Raw genomic sequence first — 19,360 nt, 5'->3', positions numbered from 1 at the left:
CACAGTTTGGACTAGGACAGGGCAGAAGCACTGTACAAACATGCATGTTTGCAAACCTGAGCAGTCATGTGGAATTCAGATTAATTACTCTTAAGTATAAAGTCATGCAAGCATAATTATTTTACATCCTGGAATTACAGAAGCCAGCTGATTCTCAGCAGATTAGGAAAAGAGATATACTATAAAATGCATAAAAATATAGAGGAGAATGGTTTTGGCACAGAGCTCCTGGTCAGAATGTCACATTTACAGCTTGAATGCATTTACCTGATTCATCCACTTTGAGAGGGAAGCGTCCACTAAACATGGAGGCGAGCATCGAGTCCTTAAAGCGGCACAAAGACTCACGCCTGGCCACATAGAAACATCCTCGCACGTTAAGTCGCAGAATACCCTGCATGTCTTCAGTCTTGCCCTCTGCCATTTTATTTGCCAATGGCATCTCTCAATTACAAGTTCTTATAATCTGAAACAGATACAAACAAAAGTAAATCTCACGCCTGGTAAGGCTAAACCTATTATATACAACTCAGCTCTTACATGTTTGTTAAACAGTACAGCAAATCAGCTTTCAGCACTGTTCTGGGCACACACTAGTGAAAACTGCCAATTATTCTACAGCTTTACTATAAAAAACAACGGCATTTTACTTTGCTGTGAAACACAGAAGTTACTCTCTTGAGACAAATGGGTAAATAGAAGGGATGTGCAAGCAGAGCTCTGGAAGGACATTCTGGGGAACTGTACTCTGAGTATAGTTCACAGCACGAAAAAATACACTAATTTTGTACTAGTAATGCCTTGGCATCTCTAAAATCCAGTTTTTAATGAGGGTTGCTTTAACTGGTTGTTGAAGCTGTCACATCATTAATGCCATGCTGCCAATACTTGTGCCTGCCTTAAACTCCCTGCAGGCGGGAGGCACTGTCTGGGCAGAAAGGGAAAAAAAGTTAAAAATGGCAAAAAGAGCAGAAGAAAATATCAGAAACACTTAGGGTTTGTTTTGGTTTTTAGTTGTGGTTTGTTTTAGTTGTTTTTTTTCTTAGAGCACGCCCTTTGAGGGGTGCCAATTCCCACCACCTGCCTTTGGCCCGGGCACCTGCAGTTAATTTCACCAAAATTAACTGACGAACTCGCACTGGGCAGCCACGCCCAGAGCAAGCAGGGTTCTGCTCCACCAGGAAAGGGGGAAGCCCACCCCAGCCCCTCGGAGCCAGCCATTACAAGGCGGCATAGCTCAGGCCCGCTGGCAGCGAGGGGATCCCGGCGCGGAGCGGCCGCCATCCCACGTTACCTGCGCAGCCGCTTCCCTCGGCAGGACTGCCTGAGGGGCCGCCTCGGCTCCGCAAAATGGCGGCCGGGCGGCAGGAAAGGCTGGGCTGGAGCTGGGCGCGGAGCGGAGAGCAGAGGTGTCCGTGAGGCGTGGGGCGTCCGCGGCACCCTCTCCCTTCTCGGAGGCACCGCTGGCCGCCCGGGCTTCCCCACTCGCAGGTCGCCTGGCTGCAGGACCCACCCATGGTTCTGCTGCGCCTGGTTCCGCCGCGCTGCCCATAGGCGGCGCGGCTTTGGTGTCTACGCCCGCTGAAGTAAGGCCCAGCCACGGAAACTCGGCCACTCCGTAAGGCAAAACCCTTCCGATCTTTTTTTTTTTTTTTTTAAATTGCAAGTGTTTCAGTGGGTTTGATTCAAATACTTAAAAAAAAAAAAAAAAAAAAAAAAAAAAAGCAAAAAAGCAAACAAACAAAACTGGGAAAAGGGCATAAAAAATTAGCCTCAGGTCAGGCAGTGTTTTCCAGCTTAGTGTGACACGACTGCTTGTCCCGTGAGCAGACTCACTCACTACTTTGTTTGCCAGCAGCAGTCTGTTTAATTCTTGCCTGCCTTTCCTGTTGCTTGCCTGTGAAATAAGGAGGGTTTGTCCTACTTCAGCCTTGTATGTATTTTTGAGAGCAAACTATTACTGCATTAAAATAGCATGAATGAATTCAAGCAAAGTGCTTAACCCAAAGGGCTTACAAAACCAGTGCCCTATTAAAAGGAATTGCTTATGTCTGGCATATAATTGCTTGCCAAAATAGATGCATAAGCAATGGAGAGGTGAAAACAACAGATTCTCATTACCCTTCTGTCTTGGCATCATTTATGATCCAGCAGATCCATGTCCTTTGCTGGGGCCTCCTGAGCTGGATGCTAAGTTTCTCTTTGTTGACATTAGCAAATTAACTGAGTTGTATCTGCAATACCTATTGATCTTGTATTATCCTGGGTTTTTTTATGAGCCATTTCCCTTTGGAGGTGTTTTGTTACAGATACAGCATATTGAAAACTCCAAGATTACTTGCTAAAGGGTCAAATCAAAAGATGTGTAAGAAATAATTACATTGTTCCAACTGTGCAGTGCGCTGTATCCTGATCTGGCACTACATTTTGATTTTGAAACTGCCTGAATATTCTTAGGCTACAGTGTTTTCAGTTACTATTTAGGACCATAAGCTTATAATTCAGGATTCCCTTCAGTCAAGTAAAGGACTCTGCCCTGGTGAGGCCACATCTGGAATATGGTGTTCAGTTCTGGGCCCCTCAGTTCAAGAAGGACCTCAAGGAGCTACTTGAAAGAGTCCAGCACACAGCCACAATGATGATGAAGGGAGTGGGGCTGGGTCTTTCTAGCTTGGAGAAGAGGAGCCTGGGGGGTGACCTTATTCATGTTTATAAAGATGTGAAGGGCAAATGTCAGGACAATGGAGCCAGGCTCTGCTTAGTGATGTCCAATGATAGGACCAGGGGCAGTGGGAGCAAGCTGGAGCAGAGGAACATAAGGAGAAACTTTGGGAGGATGGCAGAGCACTGGAACAGGCAGCCCGGAGAGGTGGTGGAGTTTCCTTTGGAGACTTTCAAAACCTACCTGGATGTGTTCCTGCGTGACCTACTCTATGTGATCCTGCTTTGGCAGGGGCTTGGACTGGATGATCTTTCGAGGTCCTTTCCAACCCCTAACATTCTGTGATTAAAGCAAAAAGTCATCTAAGTCCTATTGTGTCTGGTCCTAGTAGGGGGAATGACAAATTCTCTTTGACATTGTGTATCTCAGAGTGATCCTTACTACTTAGAATCCTTCTCTTGTTATTATAATGTCGATTTGCAGATGCTGAGACTTATGACCCATGCTGCTCTGAGACTTGAGGCCCAAACCAAAAGCATCTTGTGTAAACGGGATCAATAATTCCATCAGCCCACAATCTTGCACTGGAATAGTAAGTGTTTCCTTCCTTCTCTAACCTCCTAATAATTGTGTTGTCTAGATTCTTTACCTGGTGTTCAAAAGCTAATTGGCACACAGAGTCAAGATATTTATTTGTTGCCGGTCTGTGCAGAAAAGGGTGCTAGGTGCTATGTTTACAAAGCTGGCCCCTTGGTTGAAATTCACGGTGGATATTGACACCGTAAAATACATTAGCTACGCCTCGTGTCAACAGCCCCTAACTCGCCATTGCTTTGTTTCTTTCTTGTTTCATCTTAAAGATGCTGCTACTCTTTAAAGTCACTGATTGTGCTCTGACGGTAAGGGGCTTATGTGGGTAGGGGGCTTCTTTAGCTAGGAGGTGTGGGTTTACTCGTTATACTATTATTATGAGGCAAGTTCAGTGTCGCGTGCAGCAGGCCGGGGGACTTTGTTGGCCTTACTAAACTGTCACGGTAGGACCAGAGAACGGTCCTGCCGTGGTTGGCGGCTTTTAAGGCCGCGCTGAGGCAGGGCCGCGCGCGTCCGCCCGGCTCCGGCTGCGCAGCCCTGGCTGCGGCCGCCGCCCAACGGCCCTTGGCGCCCGCGCAGCCGTTGGCGGCCCTGAGGCGAGGTCTCTCGCGAGGGAGGAAGGGGAGGGGGCAGCCACCTCCTCGGAGCGGTTTGCCGGCCCGCCGCTCCCTTTGTTCGCGCTAGTCGTTGGAATTTGTAGTGTTTATACAGCCGTTTATTTACGTCTTCAATTTAAAGTTTGTTCCGACAGAGAAAAAGGTGGTCTGGTTGTATGGTGAAGACCTTAGGGCGTTTTTTCCCTTGTAAGAGTAAACTTGGGTTGGTATTTTGAAGGAATGAACAGGATTTAAAAATGTGGAATCCATTTAGTTTTCACATTGATTAAATACTTTGCCATGTCTGTGATAGTGTGACACTAAGTCTCGAGGAACAATTCATTAACCTGTTTGACTTAGCTGAACAAAGCTAAAAAGTGAAGCGGTTTTCTCAGCTCCACAGAGAACAAATCCTGATAAGAGAAGCAATGAAACAATTTTTTGAAGTGTGAGAAAGCTCATGTGTTACTTGGGTATTCTTCTTGACAGCTCACAGGTTCATTCTGATGATGGATAAACAAGCAACTGCTGAATCACCTGCCGTCTTCACCTCAGATGCTGTGAAAGGGCACATGAAGAAGAGGAGTGAGACATTACGAGCTGCGAAATGGAATGCTTCTTTAGCATCAAAAATAAAAACTAAACTAATAAGTAAGTCCTGTTAAAACTGAAGCTCTTTATTTAGAATGCATGACTTCAAAAGGAATAATCATGGAATCATAGAATGGTTTGGGTTGGAAGGAACCTTAAAGATAACCTAGTTCCAACTCATCTACCATGGGCAGGGACACCTTCAACTACCAGGCTGCTCAAGGCTTCATCCCACCTGGCCTTGAACACTTCCAGGGAGGGGGCATCCATGACTTCCCTGGGCAACTTGTTCCAGTGTCTTGACATCCTCACTGTAAAAAATTTCTTCCTAATCTCCAGTCTAAACATGTCCTCCTTAAGATTCAATCCATTCTCTCTTGTCCTGTCACTACAAACCCTTGTAGAAAGTCATAGTATCATAGTATCATTCAGGGTTGGAAGGGACCACAAGGATCATCTAGTTCCAACCCCCCTGCCATGGGCAGGGACACCCCACACTAGATCAGCCTGGCCAGAGCCTCATCCAGCCTGGTCTTAAACACCTTCAGGGACGGGGCCTCGACCACCTCCCTGGACAACCCGTTCCAGGGCTTCATCACTCTCATGGTGAAGAACCTCCTCCTCACATCCAGCCTGAATCTCCCCACCTCTAGCTTCATTCCATTCCCCCTAGTCCTATCACTACCTGCGATCCTGAGAAGTCCTTCCCCAGCCTTCCTGTAGGCCCCTTTCAGATACTGGAAGGCCACAATTAGGTCACCTCGGAGCCTTCTCTTCTGCAGACTGAACAGCCCCAACTCCTTCAGTCTGTCCTCATAGGAGAGGTGCTCCAGCCTTGTGGCCCTTCTCTGGACACGTTCCAGCACCTCCACATCCCTCTTGTAATAGGGGCTCCAGAACTGGACACAGTACTCCAGGTGGGGTCTCACCAGAGCTGAGTAGAGGGGGAGGATCACCTCCCTCGACCTGCTAGCCACACTTCTCCTGATGCAGCCCAGGAGCTGATTGGCTTTGCGGGCTGCAAGTCCCTTCCCAGCTTTCTTGTAGGCCTTTTCAGGTACTGAAGGGCTGCTCTAAGGACTCCCCAGAGCCTTCTTTTCTCCAGGCTGAACAGCCCCAACTCTCTCAGCCTGTCTACATAGGGTAGGTTCTCCAGCCCTCAGATCATCTTCGTGGCCTCCTCTAGACCCACCACCCCAGTTCATTGTCACGTCTCCAGCCATAATAATTGTACTTAACATGATTTGCTGTCTATTAAAAAATATTAATGTGATATGTTGAGAATTGTAAGATAGTCTGAAAGATAAAACACATGATTCTAAGTTCTTTATCTGTTTCTCGTGAGTATTTTCAGTGCTTGCTCTTTGGCTTGCCAGTGTTTTTTAAGAGTGTACTCAAAGTGTATTTGTAGCATCTATGTCCATCTGGGATACAAAAAACCAGGGTACCAAAATGACTAAACTCATTGACCTTTTAAAATATGGTTGTCATAGTAAAATACCTAATATTAAGTTCTTCACAGAAAGAGTAATTGGCCACTGGAATGTGCTGCCCAGGTAGGTGATGGAGTCACTGCCCCTGGAGGCGTTCAAAAAAGGATTGGACGTGACACATGGAGCCATGGTTTAGTTGTCAGGAGGTGTTAGGTATTAGGTAATAGGTTGGACTTGATGACCTCTGAGGTCTTTTCCAACCTGGTTGATTCTATGATTCCATCTGTAAAGTATTCCCATTTGCAAAATTTTATATAAAATTCTTTGAGTCATTTACTGAATCAAAGAAAACTACAAATATTATTCTGCTGACTTAACAACTTGCCAGAAAGTACTTTGTTTTGTTTTATTAATTTTTTTTTTTTTCAGTAAGTCAGGAGTAAATTCAAAGACAGGTTTTTCATGGTAGAAGATTGGGTTTTGTTTCTGGCTCTGAGGAAAACACCACTCTTGGAACATTTTGCATCTTTTGCAAAATGCAGGGAAACTATAAATGTGGTGAAATGGTGCTATTCAAGAGTTCTCTAATTCAAGCAGTATGATTGTTTGTATCTATAAATCTGAATTTTATGGCAAAAAAATATTGTCAGCACTGTGTGTTTGCAGCCTAGAAAGCTAGCCATATCCTGGGCTTCAACAAAACTAGCATAGCCAGCAGGTCAAGGGAGGTGATTTCCATCCTCTCCTTCACTGTCATTAAAAACTACCTGCACTGCTGGGTCCAATTCTGGAGCCCCCAGCACAAGAAGGACATGGAACTGTTAGAATAGGTCCAGACGAGGTCATGAAGATGATCTGAGGGCTGGAGCACCTCTCCTGTGAAAACAGGCAGAGAGTTGGGGTTTTTCAGCCTGGTGTGGTGGTTTGAGCCTTAACTAGAGTTTACCAAAAAATAATCTGGAGTTATTCTGGAAGTAGGAGAAGTAAATTTTTTTAGCAAAATATATATATATAGCAATAACAGGGAGGGTTTACAAGGGTAAGGGATAAGGATGAATAGGAGAATATACAAAACCAAATTTGGATGGCCTTGTATCTCCCTTGATGTATGTGGATTTCAGTCCTTTAGAGAAACGTGAATGGGGCAGGGAGAAGATCAGGCCTGACCACGTGGCAGACCCAGGAAGCTGGCAGCAGCAGTGGGTCCTTTCCAGCAGACGAGGCAGAGCAAAAAGAGAAGATGGCTGCCACACCCTGCCCTTTATAGTCTTGCTGGAAAGGAAGGGGGAGCAGAATAGTCCAAGTTAGACTCCAGGACAACCCCTCCTCCCAGGAGGGAGAAGCCTTATCCACCTGGATCAGGTTTCTTTTGTCCATTGGGGGAGGCAGAGCTCTTGCAACCCAGCCCCAAGATGGTGTAACCTAGCACACCTGGAGACGAGAAGGCTCCGGGTAGACATATAGCACCTTTTCAGTACCTGAAGGAGCCTACAGGAAACCTGGAGAGGGACTTTTTACAAAGGCATGTGACAGGATGAGAAGTAATGGCTTTAAACCAGAAGAAGCTTCACTTAGATTAGGAGGACATTCTTCTCCTTGAGGGTGCTGAGGCACTGGAACTGCCCAGAGATGTTATGGAGGCCGCAAGCATGGAAGTGTTCAAGGCCAGATTGGATGAGGCCTTTAGCGACCTGGTCTATTGGGAGGTGTCCCTGCCCATGGCAGGGGGCTTGAAACAAGATGATCTTTAAGGTCCCTTCCAACCCAAATCATGCCATGATTCTATGAAAAATATTAATTTTTAGTGAAAAAGTCAACAGTACAGATGTCTAATGCTAATATATTCTGGAAGATGCAGTAATGCATGTACTTTACCAAGATGAACAGTATTTCATTGAATTTCAAAGCATGATGTTTGGATGAACAAGATTCCACTGTGTTGCCTGTTTCCCAAAGCAAGGAAACAAGGAACTGCAATTTTGCATTATAGATCCAAACATAAGACAGTGAAGATACATAGTTGGAGCAGATTTCAAGCTAACCTTGCTCCTTTTTTATACACTTTTAGAAGAGTATGGTCAGACTTGTCTCTTATCTTGAGTTTGAGTTGACTGTACACTATGAATGTGAGGCCAAAAAACCCCCACCCTGGTAACATAAAATGTCACTGGAATGAAAAAAGAACTTTCTGTTATAGATATGAGTAGGCAGATTTTCACAAGGACAGTGGAAGACACATTTCTAATTTAAAGCTTTTATCTTTCTGCTGTCAAAACTCACATTTATGCTTAAAATTAGCTTTGAAATTTGTAAAATAGCTGTTGGGGGATTTTTAGAAATTTGGAAACATTTTTATGGCCATGAAAGTAGTAATTGTTTAATGCTTTCTTAGAATGACTTCAGTTTAGAAAATCCAGACTAGAGCAGACTCTGTGCATGAAATGAACTTGAAGCTGACAGAGTAGCCACCAGGATGACAGCCAACAAAACCAGTATTATATTGGAAAATTTTAGGCTTTGTTCCTATTCCACAACACCTTACAGACAGAAATGTTCTCAGATAGTGGCAATTCGTGCAGAGAGGGCCTGGAGCTGAACCTGTTGGAAATAATATGATTTTTTTCTCCTTCAGATAACTCATCCATGTTTAAAGTATCTTTAAAACAAAATAATAAAGCGTTAGCTGTGGCTTTGAGTGTGGAGAAAGAAAATTCTCGGAAGCTGAAGAATGAGAAGATTTTGCTTTATATGGAAGTAGAAAAGCTGCAGCTTCATAATACCTTGCTTCGTCAAAAACTAAACTGTTTGGTATGTTGCAAATAATTTCATTAGATCAGCTAAATCAAGCTTGTGTGTGTGTGGTGGTTTTTTTTTAAACTTGCTTCTTAAAAGTGTGATTTAAAATCTTTCAGATTTGTGAAGTTTTATCATCTGGCAGATAGGATAGTACTGACATTTGATTTTTCTTTCATAGGATTTTTTTTGTGTGTACATAGTATTTTGTACACTGGTGTATGTGTCTATCCATACCTGTTTTAGTGGCAGCTTCACCTTTATATTATACAATAGAATAGAATAGAATAGAATAAACCAGGTTGGAAGAGACCTTCAAGATCACCACGTCCAACCTATCACCCAACACCACCTAATCAACTAACCCATGTAACCAAGCACCCTGTCAAGTCTCCTCCTGAACACCTCCAGTGACGGCGACTCCACCACCTCCCCAGGCAGTCCATTCCAATGGGCAATCACTCTCTCTGTGTAAAACTTCCTCCTGACCTCCAGCCTGAACTTCCCCTGGCGCAGCCTCAGACTGTGTCATCTGAGTGTTACCAAAACCCCTAACAATGTAGATTCATGTTTATATCTTTTCTTCAGCAAGAAGCCATTTAAAGGACTCCTTTAAACGTTTTATTTTGCATGCAGAATAAAACTCTTAAAGAAATAGAAGCATTTTTGAACAGCAACCTTGTGACTGCGATAGAGATAAGCAGTCTTTCTGAGGTAAGATTTTTTTCTTTTTTTTTTTTTTTGAACCATTACAGTATCACAGTATCACTAAGTTGGAAGAGACCTCAAAGATCATTGAGTCCAACCTGTCACCACAGACCTCATGACTAGACCATGGCGCCAAGTGCCACGTCCAATCCCATATTGAACACACTTCCCAGGATATTTTCAAAGCATCTAAATGAGTGCAGTATTGAAATCATATATGCATTTTAAAACACTTGCCCCACTTCTTTTAAAACTTGGGAAGAAACCCTAGTCTACTGAAATCAATTACATTTTGCTGTTGCTCACACTAAAAATTTAGGATTTAATCTTGCTTACAAAGTATGTAAAAGCTAAACGTGAGTTAGCCCTGATGAAGTCACATAGTTAAGAAACAACACAAACCAACCAAAAAAACCCCAACCCAAAACATAGTCTGTGGTGCTTTTCACCAATCACTGAGCTTGCTTAGTGCCTTGTGTGTGGAAACATTCCCAGAAAACATGGTCCCTGTTAGTCCTTGTTTCATAGCATAATTACAGTTCATTATAAAAATACATTGTTATCTGTTCTTAACATTGCTTAGTGTTGTTCTGTGCTTCTGTATGCATCCTGCATTTTGGTTACAGCTACCATATCAAAAAGTCTATATACTGCTTTGGCATGCAAGTCAGTTACAGATTTTGAGAAGTGTTGCTACAAAGTATTTTCCTTTGAAATTATTGTGTGTTTGACGCACACCTTTCATCAGTACTTCAGAGTTTCCCCCATTCTATGGTGGTTTTATTTTCTTATGGATTTTTCTAATACTTTAAACATAAGAGAATCTTTAAACTGTTTCTACTTCCCCACTGCTGTTCTTTTGAAAGAATCTCCAGAGTTCTCTTCCTCTGCCAGCTATTCCAAGTAATGCTACTGATGAAAAGTTCATGAGTACATGTCAGTCTGCCAGGTAGGTGGCAGAAGGTGGTAAGTGTCTGTGGACTTTTTACAACTAGTCTTTGTTGTGAGCAAAGCACCTAAAGGCTGCTTTTGAGATAATAAGAAACAATTTCCTAATTCAGAAATTACCTATTTGCAACTTGGAATTTATGCATAGTAGACAAGATTTGTGTTTTGAGTAACTTGCATCTTTCTTCATGGGATCTCACCAGCACAAAGCAAGATTTCCTATCATGATTAATACAAATTATATTATTATAAATATTATTTTAAAAATTATTAAGATAGAACTAAATTTCATACTTGAATTATTATGTTCTGCATTTATGCATTATTAGGGAATGTTTAAAACAATTGAATGTTATGGCGTAAAATGTTACAAAAGTCTTTAATTAAAACTTCCTCTTTCCAGACCAGTAGACTTGCCAGCAGAGCTTCCTTTAATTGCAACAGTTGGTGCAAAAGAGCAAGACAGCCCTTCTCTGTGTGAAATAACAAACTCTTATAACTATACCACTATTATGACAAAGAAAATGCATTCAGATCAGGTCGAGTTTGCATTATCTTTGCCTTCTGGTACCAATATTCAAAAGTTAATTGAAACAGACCCATTGGAAACAGCCTTGGACGAAAATGTATCTTTAAAAGGTATGATGTTCTTCTGTACATATGATTTATTCTGGAGAGCTATCTAAGAATTAGTATTTACTCATGTATTACCTGACAAAAGTATAGTAAGATTCCTAAACTAATAAAATATAGAATACTCACCCTAAGTGCAGATATCCTAGCAATTGCTTATATGTTCATTGAAGTAATGCAGCTGAAATACAACAAAATTAATGTGACCAAAATAAAACTTTGATAGGATAACCAAATAATAACTGAGGTAGCTATAGACAACCACGTTTGCATTTATACCCAATTTCTGAAGTCCAGCTTTGGTAAAACATGAAATTACTTGTAGTTAATTAAATTTTTAAAGCCCAACCACAGAATATGTGCATTCAGTTTGAAAAAAAAGTAAAATAAAACACGCAGTTTGTTCTTTTCCATGCTTCTGATCCAGCCTCCAGTAGTAGCTCTATTCTCTCTGTCCCCAGGCTGCTGAATTTTTTTCTCTTTGCAGAAAACCAGTTATGCACAGAACTAACCTGCAATAGTGCCTTCCTCACTTGTGTGGAAAATGCACAGCTGCTAAGACAGCCTGAGGAGCTTACAGAACAATGTAATGATTGTTCATTGCCATTCTATGGGCATGTGGCTGAAAGAAAGAAACACACAGTACTTTGTAAGTCAAAAACTCAATCTGATATAATGGATTTTGATACAAAATATGGCTCAAATCCTATTCCTTCACCTCTTAAAGTTAGCAATGAAAGTACGATGGATTTAAAAAAGCTGCTTTGTACCATCAAGTTGAAGTCTGAAGAAACCCTTTATGATGCTGATATGGAGATGACTGTCAGTGATGCAGGGGAACTACTGACAGTTACAGCAAAAGACAAAGATAAATTATACCAAAATAGAAGTAGTAATGCCAATTTTGATAAAACACTAGCAAGTTTCAGAAAAGCAAAATATTCTAAGAAAGATAAAGAGAAAATTAAAAGCAAGATGGAAGTTGGTTCAAGTTTGTATGCAGAAGAAAGACAGTCTAGGACTGACGATGGTGAAGTCCCAAAAGCTGCTGACTCACAAACTCAACTATTTGAAAGTCAAACAGAACAGCTACCTACAGGAAATTCTGTAGAGAAACAGAGTTTGCCAAATGCCAGCAACTATTATCCAGCAGAAAATTCTCCAAGTAGATCAAAAGATACTAGGAGGACATGCCAGGTTAATGTGATGAGTCTAAGAAAACAGGAGAAAAATGGAGAAACTTTCTCAGAAACGTCTGAAGATGTGCAAAGCAAAGTACAAATACCAGATTCAGACTCATCTAATAACAAGAGTCCAACAGAAGTTTATTGTGCTGAAAATTTACTATTCCAAGATAATACCTCCAATATATTGCAATTAAAAGGGGACTTTCTGCATACACATGAGAAACATAGCAGGCCAGAAACAAACAGGGAAAAAAGCCCTTCTAAAATGAGCACAGGAAAATACTGTAGAGAGGAAAATGGACAGCAAGGAGAATATATTTCAAAAAAGTCTCAAACAGAGATGCACCAATGTGACAGCAAAAGAAAACAAGACAAGGTGAATATTGGAAAACACAACAAAAAAAGTAGTTGCAGGCAGAGTGGAGAAACTGCAAGTGACAGTGGTCAGAAAAGTAAAACTTCTAAAGTAAACCAAAAGAGGACCCATTTCTCACCAAGCAGATTAAAGCATACAGTGGCAAAGGCTAGCAGGAAGGCATATATAATACCCAAAGAAAATCTTACACAATTCTCACTTTGTAGCAATATAACTGGAACTCAGCAAATGCAAATAGCTTTAGTTATGGAGAATGGTGCAGCTATGAATTCGCCACAAGCTAAAGAACAAGTTAATGATACTGTCAATATGTTAAAGAAAGTAGATCCCTCATCACTGGCACATAAGATGCCTCACAGCAGTAATTCTAATAAACTAGTGAAGCAAAACCAGAGGTTTAGTTCTGATATTACTGAGACCAAAGGAGAAAAAGATTCTTTCAGGCATATTGACCAGGAGGAGCAGAATATTTTGGATGGCCCAGAAGTCTCTCATGAGGTAGATTACTTGAGGAGCAAATTAAAACCTGTGGTTCGAAAGTCAAAATCTAAATGTTCTAAGAGTATGCCTTTAAACATAGATAGCCTTTTCCAGGAAGGTCCTTCCAGTGTGGAGCTCTCAGCTCGTGAAAAACACAGTGCTTCTGTGAACTTCTCTATACTTGCAGACTCTGAAATTTGTGGGGAGAATGATCATAATAAAGCACAAGATGCAGGTAAGTTTATAGTCTGGGTAAAAAACCCCCAACATTTTGAATTAGTGCCTGTAGATAGTAGTAAGCTGTCTTCTTTTAATATTATCCTAGTCTTGTTGCTTGCTTGTAGTGGATAAAACAGGAGTGACTGAAAATGACTAAAATGATTCCTATTCTATATTACATATAAAATTATTCATATTCTCTATTACATATCAGTCACAATATCTTTTTAAATTGTGGTAACTAATACCCTTTTTACTTGTCAGTATGTTCCAGGATAATATTTACTTGGGCAGACATAAGTAGTCTGCATTCTTGAGGAGCAATTATAGTTGCACCATGTATTCATTTTTCATAGAATTTGAAGGTATTCAGAAACTTTGGGATAGAAAAGATAAACCAGCTTGAAGTGGGAAATGAAATTCAAGGGAAGTAAATGTGAACTACAGTGTTCCTTTCATAAGTGGAGAGCATAGCTGGACTTACTGATTTTGTTCAAGTTTCTTTAGAAACACTTCAATTCAGTGGGAATTCTGAGATCTGAAAAAAGGACTTTGAGCAGGATTTCTCTAGAATCTACCCATGAGCAAACGTTAATGACAACCTCTTTTTTAAATAAGATATTCTACATTAGGAAAATAATCAAATTTGAGTGTAGTTTGGAAGACAGGTACTTCTGTCATACAGTGAAATTATTATAAAGGAATTAGAATATCACTGTCCTGGGTTAACACAGCCCATTCCCATGGGCACCCAACACACACACACACAGATGGGAAGGAAAGTCACACAAGAAATCCTCTGGGTGGAAATAAGGAGTTCAGTGGGATGGTAAGATGTGCAACTACCTTAACAAAAGCAGAAACAGCATCAGAAGCCAGTGATAAAATGGTCCCCTCACTCCCAACCTGCAGCCAGCCCAGCAGAGAAGACACACTCTAAACCTAGAAACTGGAAGTGGCAGCTGGAACAGGAAACCTCTCCTGTTACAATATGAACTTCAAGCCCCATGATACTTTGCTCCAGCCAGCGCTTTGATTTTGAAGCTGGCATGATGGCAGCATGGTACTGAATACTCATCTGCAGTCAACTCAACCCCTGACATTCTTCAACCCTTATTCTATACTATCTGCATCATGCCTAGCAGCAATTAACATCAAACCACAAACATCGTTCATCATTCACTGTTCATTCTCACTCAAAATGACATTGCCTTGCAGTACACAACAGCTCTGGAGCTCTGTTCCAGTAAAGTCTGGATCAGTCCATGATCAGTCCAAATGGTGGGGCTGTGTTTTCACCCGTGGGACAGTCTATTCCAGTGACTCCTTCTACCTCTCTAAGTGAAAGCAAACTGTGGCTTGCATTCCAGTGCTCTGCTGCCAACGCATTCGGCTATTGGGATCCCCCTATCACACCAGAAATATAGATGGGTTCCACCCCTTGTGGTTTGATGGCATCAGAGTGCAGTGTGCACCTGTGTCTACTAAAACTTCATACTCTTGTGGGTTCAACTTGTCAACTCATTAGTTCTGCCCAGTCCAATAAACCTAGTTGTTCCTCTTCTCCATTTCCTCGAAGTGGAATCACTTGTGTCCTGTGAAGATACTTTGGAAGTCCCTTCATCAGGAGGATCTGAAGCAGTATCAGTTTTGCTCTTTTGGGGTGATTTTCCACTGAAAACTGGGCCAGCATTCTTCCAGGGAGAGTTAAATATGTTTGAGTTGAAATATGTGTTGAAATATCTGTCTTGGAAGTTTTGTAGCATGAGTGATCTATTTTGTAAATATACTTACTCTCAACAAGTTCCTATTTACCAAATTGTTTTTAAGAATATCCTAACACCTAGACCATTTCTGAGCTCAAGTTAAGTTTGAACCCCAAACTATGAAACAAATGCTGCCTTGGCTTAATTTGAATGCTTGGAATTCTATGAATTAAGAAATACTAATTAAAAATAATTACCATTGAAAGTTTACTTAGTAATTCAGAAAACATTTAAAATAGAGTACATAAACCACTGTATTCACAGGAAGAAAGGCTTTGCAAGATCTGACAAACGCTGGTACACAGTCTCACATTTCCTCACCCAAATCCCTCAAAACTTCAGAAGAAAACTCAGCAGCACCATCTAGACGAGGAAGAGCCATTATTTGCTACAAAGAGCCCAGTCTACAATGGTAGGTATACATAAATTAGGGCTTTGGTTTGGTTTTTTGGAATACATAATCTCTAAATAAGTAAGTGGAAAATCTCTTATAAATTTCTTTTGCATAGATACTTCAGTGTTGGTATAAAACATTTTCTGTTAGTGCAGCAGGATTCCCAAGTGCTGCAGTAAGACACCAACAGTATTCAAGTCTTAAAAGCCAGATCTTGTGTATAACATTTTATACTGTAGTGAATTCTTGCTATTTGTCATGATACAAACCCCTTTAGAAGTGGGTCATTTGAAATGCTAAATATAGACATATAATAATGTAATCAAGTGGCGAGGTAATTTGTGCACAAAGATTACAGATTTTGGTAATTTTGCTGTAATTAGCTGTTTCAAGCATAAGAAATTTTAATTCAGAATAGATTAATTCGATAATTGGCAATTTACTTTTCAGTGTTCTTAGCAAATGTAGTGGCCCAGGATTTCAGAGGTTGTTAAAAGGCAGACTTAAATGATGTAATAACTTACCATTTAAAAGAGAATTTTAAAGCCAAAGTTCCATTAATAAAATGAATATATTTGCACTTATGTGAATAGATCTAAATCCCAATGGACTTTTGATTCCTTCTGAAAATATTCAGAGAGTTTTTTGACACACGGGTTTCTTTGGGTTGGTTTGTTGGAGTTTTTTAAAGTATAATGGTAACTTATTATGCCATGTTATATGTATTGGAATGCATATTCATGAGGTAAATACAGCATCAATATTTCTCCATATTGGTGTTGAGAATGAAAGGATTATTGCAACTTTATGGCAAAGATGTCAAAGGGGTATGTTTTCCACTTCTGGCCAGCTCTGTGAGAAGAAAATAAATCCACAAACTGGAAAAAATGATCACTGTTCTCATACATATTCAAAATAATTTTGTTTTCCTCTGTAAATAAGCAAACAATTGAAGCAGTAAGGCTGAGGACAAATAAGAGCTAAAAGTAATGTAGGAAGGGTCTTTTTGCCTCAGCACTGGCTTTTCAGAAATGTCAGTGCTACATAGCTTGCAAAAAAAAAAAAAAACCCACCACCACACAGGGATTAGAGTTAGATTTTTCTTTTGTTAATTGACTTGGAGGCTAAAATGGTTCAATATTATGACACTGACACATTCTCCCTTTTTTACCCCACAATGATAAGATTTTTTATTTCTGGAGTAAGATGGTAACTAATAAAAAAACATGTGGCTGGCACTCAAGCTTTTAGATTACTGTCTCTTATTTATATTTTCTTTCCAAATATTCTGAATGGATGCAGTTAAATTTTTGGTTTAAATAACTTAAGCCCACCATTTTCATCATTATTTTTGAAAACAGCTATCTATGCCTTGCTCTTTCAGACATACTTATTTTCCCTAAATTTAATTTCTTAGTGTGTCATGCTTTCAGTGACTAGATTTACTATTTGGAATTGCTATTATGGTTACATAATGATCGTTACAAAGGTGCTTGATGATATTCATACTTTATGTCTTTTATTTCTTTGGTTTACAGCAAATTAAGACGTGGGGATCCATTTACAGATACAGAGTTTCTGGACTCTCCAGTCAGTAGGGTAAAAAAGAAAATATGTTTTAAAAGTAAATCAAAACTTATTTGAAGAAGACAGGAGAACTGTCTTTAGAAACAATACTCCTAAAATAGGTACAATTTTAACAATTATATGTATGTTTAGCGGTACAGAATGCTTATTGTTCTTTGGTTAGTAAAGGTCTTCCGAAGTGGAGCTTCCTGGAAAGAAGCTGTTATATAAGGGACACAGAATACTTTGTTGAGGAAGGCAAGTACAGGTTAGGCTCCAGTCTTGTGTTTGCCTTTTTGTTGAGTTTTTGGTAATGTGTTCAAAGGGTTTGGAGCATTTCTTAATTTGTGAGAAAAGTAGATGTTTTAATGAGAATTAAAAATAAACCACCTTTGGGAATTTTGATGTGAATTGCTTATATTTACTGTGAGTAGAACTATTTTTCAGTGCCAGTTGGAACACACACAAACATCCTGAATTTTACTAACTCTACCAAAGAGACAGTATGTTGGGTTGGGGTTTTTTTTTGATAGTTGACTTTTGGATTTAACAGAATTGTAATGAAATTAGAATGAAGTCAAATTTTGGAGACCCTGGGAGGACATTATAGCTGCCTTCTGATACCTGAAGGGAGCCTACGTGAAGGATGGAAAAAGACTTTACTTCAAGGTGTCTAGCAATAGGACAAGGGGAGATGGTTTTAAGCTGAGGGAGACTAGATTTAGACTGGATCTTAGGAAGAAGTTCTTCAGTAAAAGGGTGGTGAGACTCTGGAATAGGTTGCCCAGGGTGGTTGTGGATGCCTCCTCCCTGGAGGTGTTCAAGGCCAGGTTGGATGAGGCTTTGAGCAACCCAGTCTAGATGAGAGGCAGGGAGGCTGTAGTACATCATCTCTGAGGTCCCTTCCAACTTATGCTGTTCTATGATTCTATAAGTTTAGCATCCAGAGTATGTGCCAGAAGGCAGCCAGAAAGAAAACACCACTGCAATACAAATTCAATGCTAAATTTGATCAGCGAAAACAACACCTTGCATCTCCAAATGAGAGAGCGCTAGTGTGATGACTGGTGGAACCATATCATGCTATTCAGCTCTTAGATTTTTGTACTATGCTTCCACTCTGGATTCTCTTGAATCACTGTTTTATTCTACAATTCCCTGTCAGCTGACAAAGAGTTTCCTGTCACTGTCAGATTTCACAGATGCTGCCAGCTGCAAGCTGTAGCTCACAGCCCACACAAGTTTTAGAGATTATATCAGATATGCTTCAGGTTCATTTTGCAACTAAGACAGCTGTAGCTTTTTCTTAATGAGATACATTAGCTTCTTTTGGTTATAGACGGTGGATCTTCACACAGTATGCAGTTATGCTGAAGAATTCCGTACTACAGGAGTAGATGTTATTAGTTTACATGGGCTTAAAAGTAGATCATGCAAATTAATGGAAGAAAAACCTTTGAGGAATTACCAGAGTACCATTTCTGGCACTAGATATTCCTGAACTACAAATAGTTGAAGGCTGGAAGAGTATTTCTGGAGAAGCTCTACTCTGTTGATACACTTCCCCCCCCTCCCCCCCCCCCCCCCCCCCCCGCCCCACAAAGGGCATTCATTATGGAAACCTTCAGAGACCAGATCATCGATTAGCTAGCCCTTTGTTCTGATATGGCACACCTTTTGAAGAGGTGTAACATACTCTTAGGTTATAAACCATTCTTAAAAATACCAAATCAAACTGTGTTTCTTACTTCATTGTAGTTTCCACTGTAACCTGGGAAGCTGATGGAGAAAATAGTGCTGGAAATAGTTTCCAAAAGTTAAAGACAAGGAAGGAGATTTGGAGTAGTTGGCATTGATTTACAAAAGGGAAATCATGCTTTATGAACCTGATGGTCTTCTACAATGAGACAACTGCTTGGTGGGTGAGAGTGGTAGACACTGTTGGCATCATTTAGTAAGGCTTGACATTACCTCCGGTACTGAGGAAGTGTGTGTTAGTTAAGTGTGCAGTGAAAACTTGAAAACTGGCTCGAAAACTGGCTGAGCTGTCAGTCCCAGAAGGTTGTGATCAGCAGCACATAGTACACTTGGAGGCAAAACACTAGAGCTCCCTGGGGTTTCATACTGAGGCCAGTACTGATTAACGTCTTCATTAACAACCCACACAACAGAGCGCAGGCTGCACAAATTTGCAGTCAATACAAAACTGGGAGGTGTGGCTGAAACACCGGATGATTATGCTGCCATGCAGAGGGACCTGGACAGGCTGGAGAAAGGGCACAAGAGGAATCTCATGAAGGTCACATGGGGAACTCCTATCTTTCTCTTGTGAGCTGCCAGAATTTCAGCTGCAATTTTGTCAGAAAAATGAGGCATACACATCAAAATGTATTCTGGGATATAGCTTTCAAGTGTAT

At 40.7% G+C, this 19,360-nt stretch overlaps 2 protein-coding genes and 1 long non-coding RNA gene across 6 annotated transcripts in view; 1 reads left to right on the top strand and 2 right to left on the bottom strand.

Moving 5' to 3' along the window:
- The window catches only part of KCTD18 (potassium channel tetramerization domain containing 18), a 12,487-nt gene extending 10,854 nt beyond the window's left edge, over positions 1-1,633 (bottom strand). The window contains exons 1-2 of the mRNA XM_068137936.1: positions 1,295-1,633; positions 268-466 (exon numbers count right to left, since the gene is read on the bottom strand). Of these exons, the coding sequence (XP_067994037.1) occupies positions 268-442 (175 nt within the window). The 5' untranslated portion in view covers positions 443-466; positions 1,295-1,633. The remainder of the gene's footprint in view (positions 1-267; positions 467-1,294) is intronic.
- Positions 1,169-17,820, top strand: SGO2 (shugoshin 2). 3 transcript variants are annotated; one of them, XM_068137934.1, is made up of 11 exons: positions 1,169-1,618; positions 3,146-3,254; positions 4,339-4,500; positions 8,506-8,681; positions 9,303-9,380; positions 10,241-10,323; positions 10,726-10,961; positions 11,443-11,604; positions 13,117-13,233; positions 15,248-15,395; positions 16,916-17,820. In XM_068137934.1, exons 3-11 carry the CDS (start codon positions 4,356-4,358, stop codon positions 17,019-17,021), a joined length of 1,251 nt encoding a protein of 416 aa, XP_067994035.1. In that variant the 5' UTR covers positions 1,169-1,618; positions 3,146-3,254; positions 4,339-4,355; the 3' UTR covers positions 17,022-17,820. The 3 variants fall into 3 exon arrangements, with proteins under 3 accessions (XP_067994035.1, XP_067994036.1, XP_067994034.1); XM_068137935.1 differs by lacking the exon at positions 11,443-11,604 and having other exon boundaries at positions 1,171-1,618; XM_068137933.1 differs by lacking the exons at positions 1,169-1,618; positions 3,146-3,254; positions 4,339-4,500; ... (3 more) ...; positions 10,726-10,961; positions 11,443-11,604 and having other exon boundaries at positions 11,618-13,233.
- Positions 3,922-19,360, bottom strand: LOC137441086 (uncharacterized). Of its 2 annotated transcripts, none has more exons than XR_010987326.1 (4): positions 18,692-19,360; positions 11,468-11,577; positions 11,085-11,136; positions 3,922-4,407 (listed from the first exon to the last, which is right to left on the bottom strand). It is a non-coding gene; the product is annotated as an uncharacterized lncRNA (long non-coding RNA). The 2 variants fall into 2 exon arrangements; XR_010987327.1 differs by lacking the exon at positions 3,922-4,407 and adding an exon at positions 6,666-6,749.

Source organism: Melanerpes formicivorus, unplaced genomic scaffold (assembly GCF_026170545.1).
Source record: "Melanerpes formicivorus ecotype bairdi unplaced genomic scaffold, bMelFor1.0.p_v2 SCAF_5, whole genome shotgun sequence".
In the NCBI taxonomy this organism is placed as follows: domain Eukaryota; kingdom Metazoa; phylum Chordata; class Aves; order Piciformes; family Picidae; genus Melanerpes; species Melanerpes formicivorus.
Note: the sequence above shows the minus strand (reverse complement) of the source record. Positions and strands in the feature narration are given on the sequence as shown.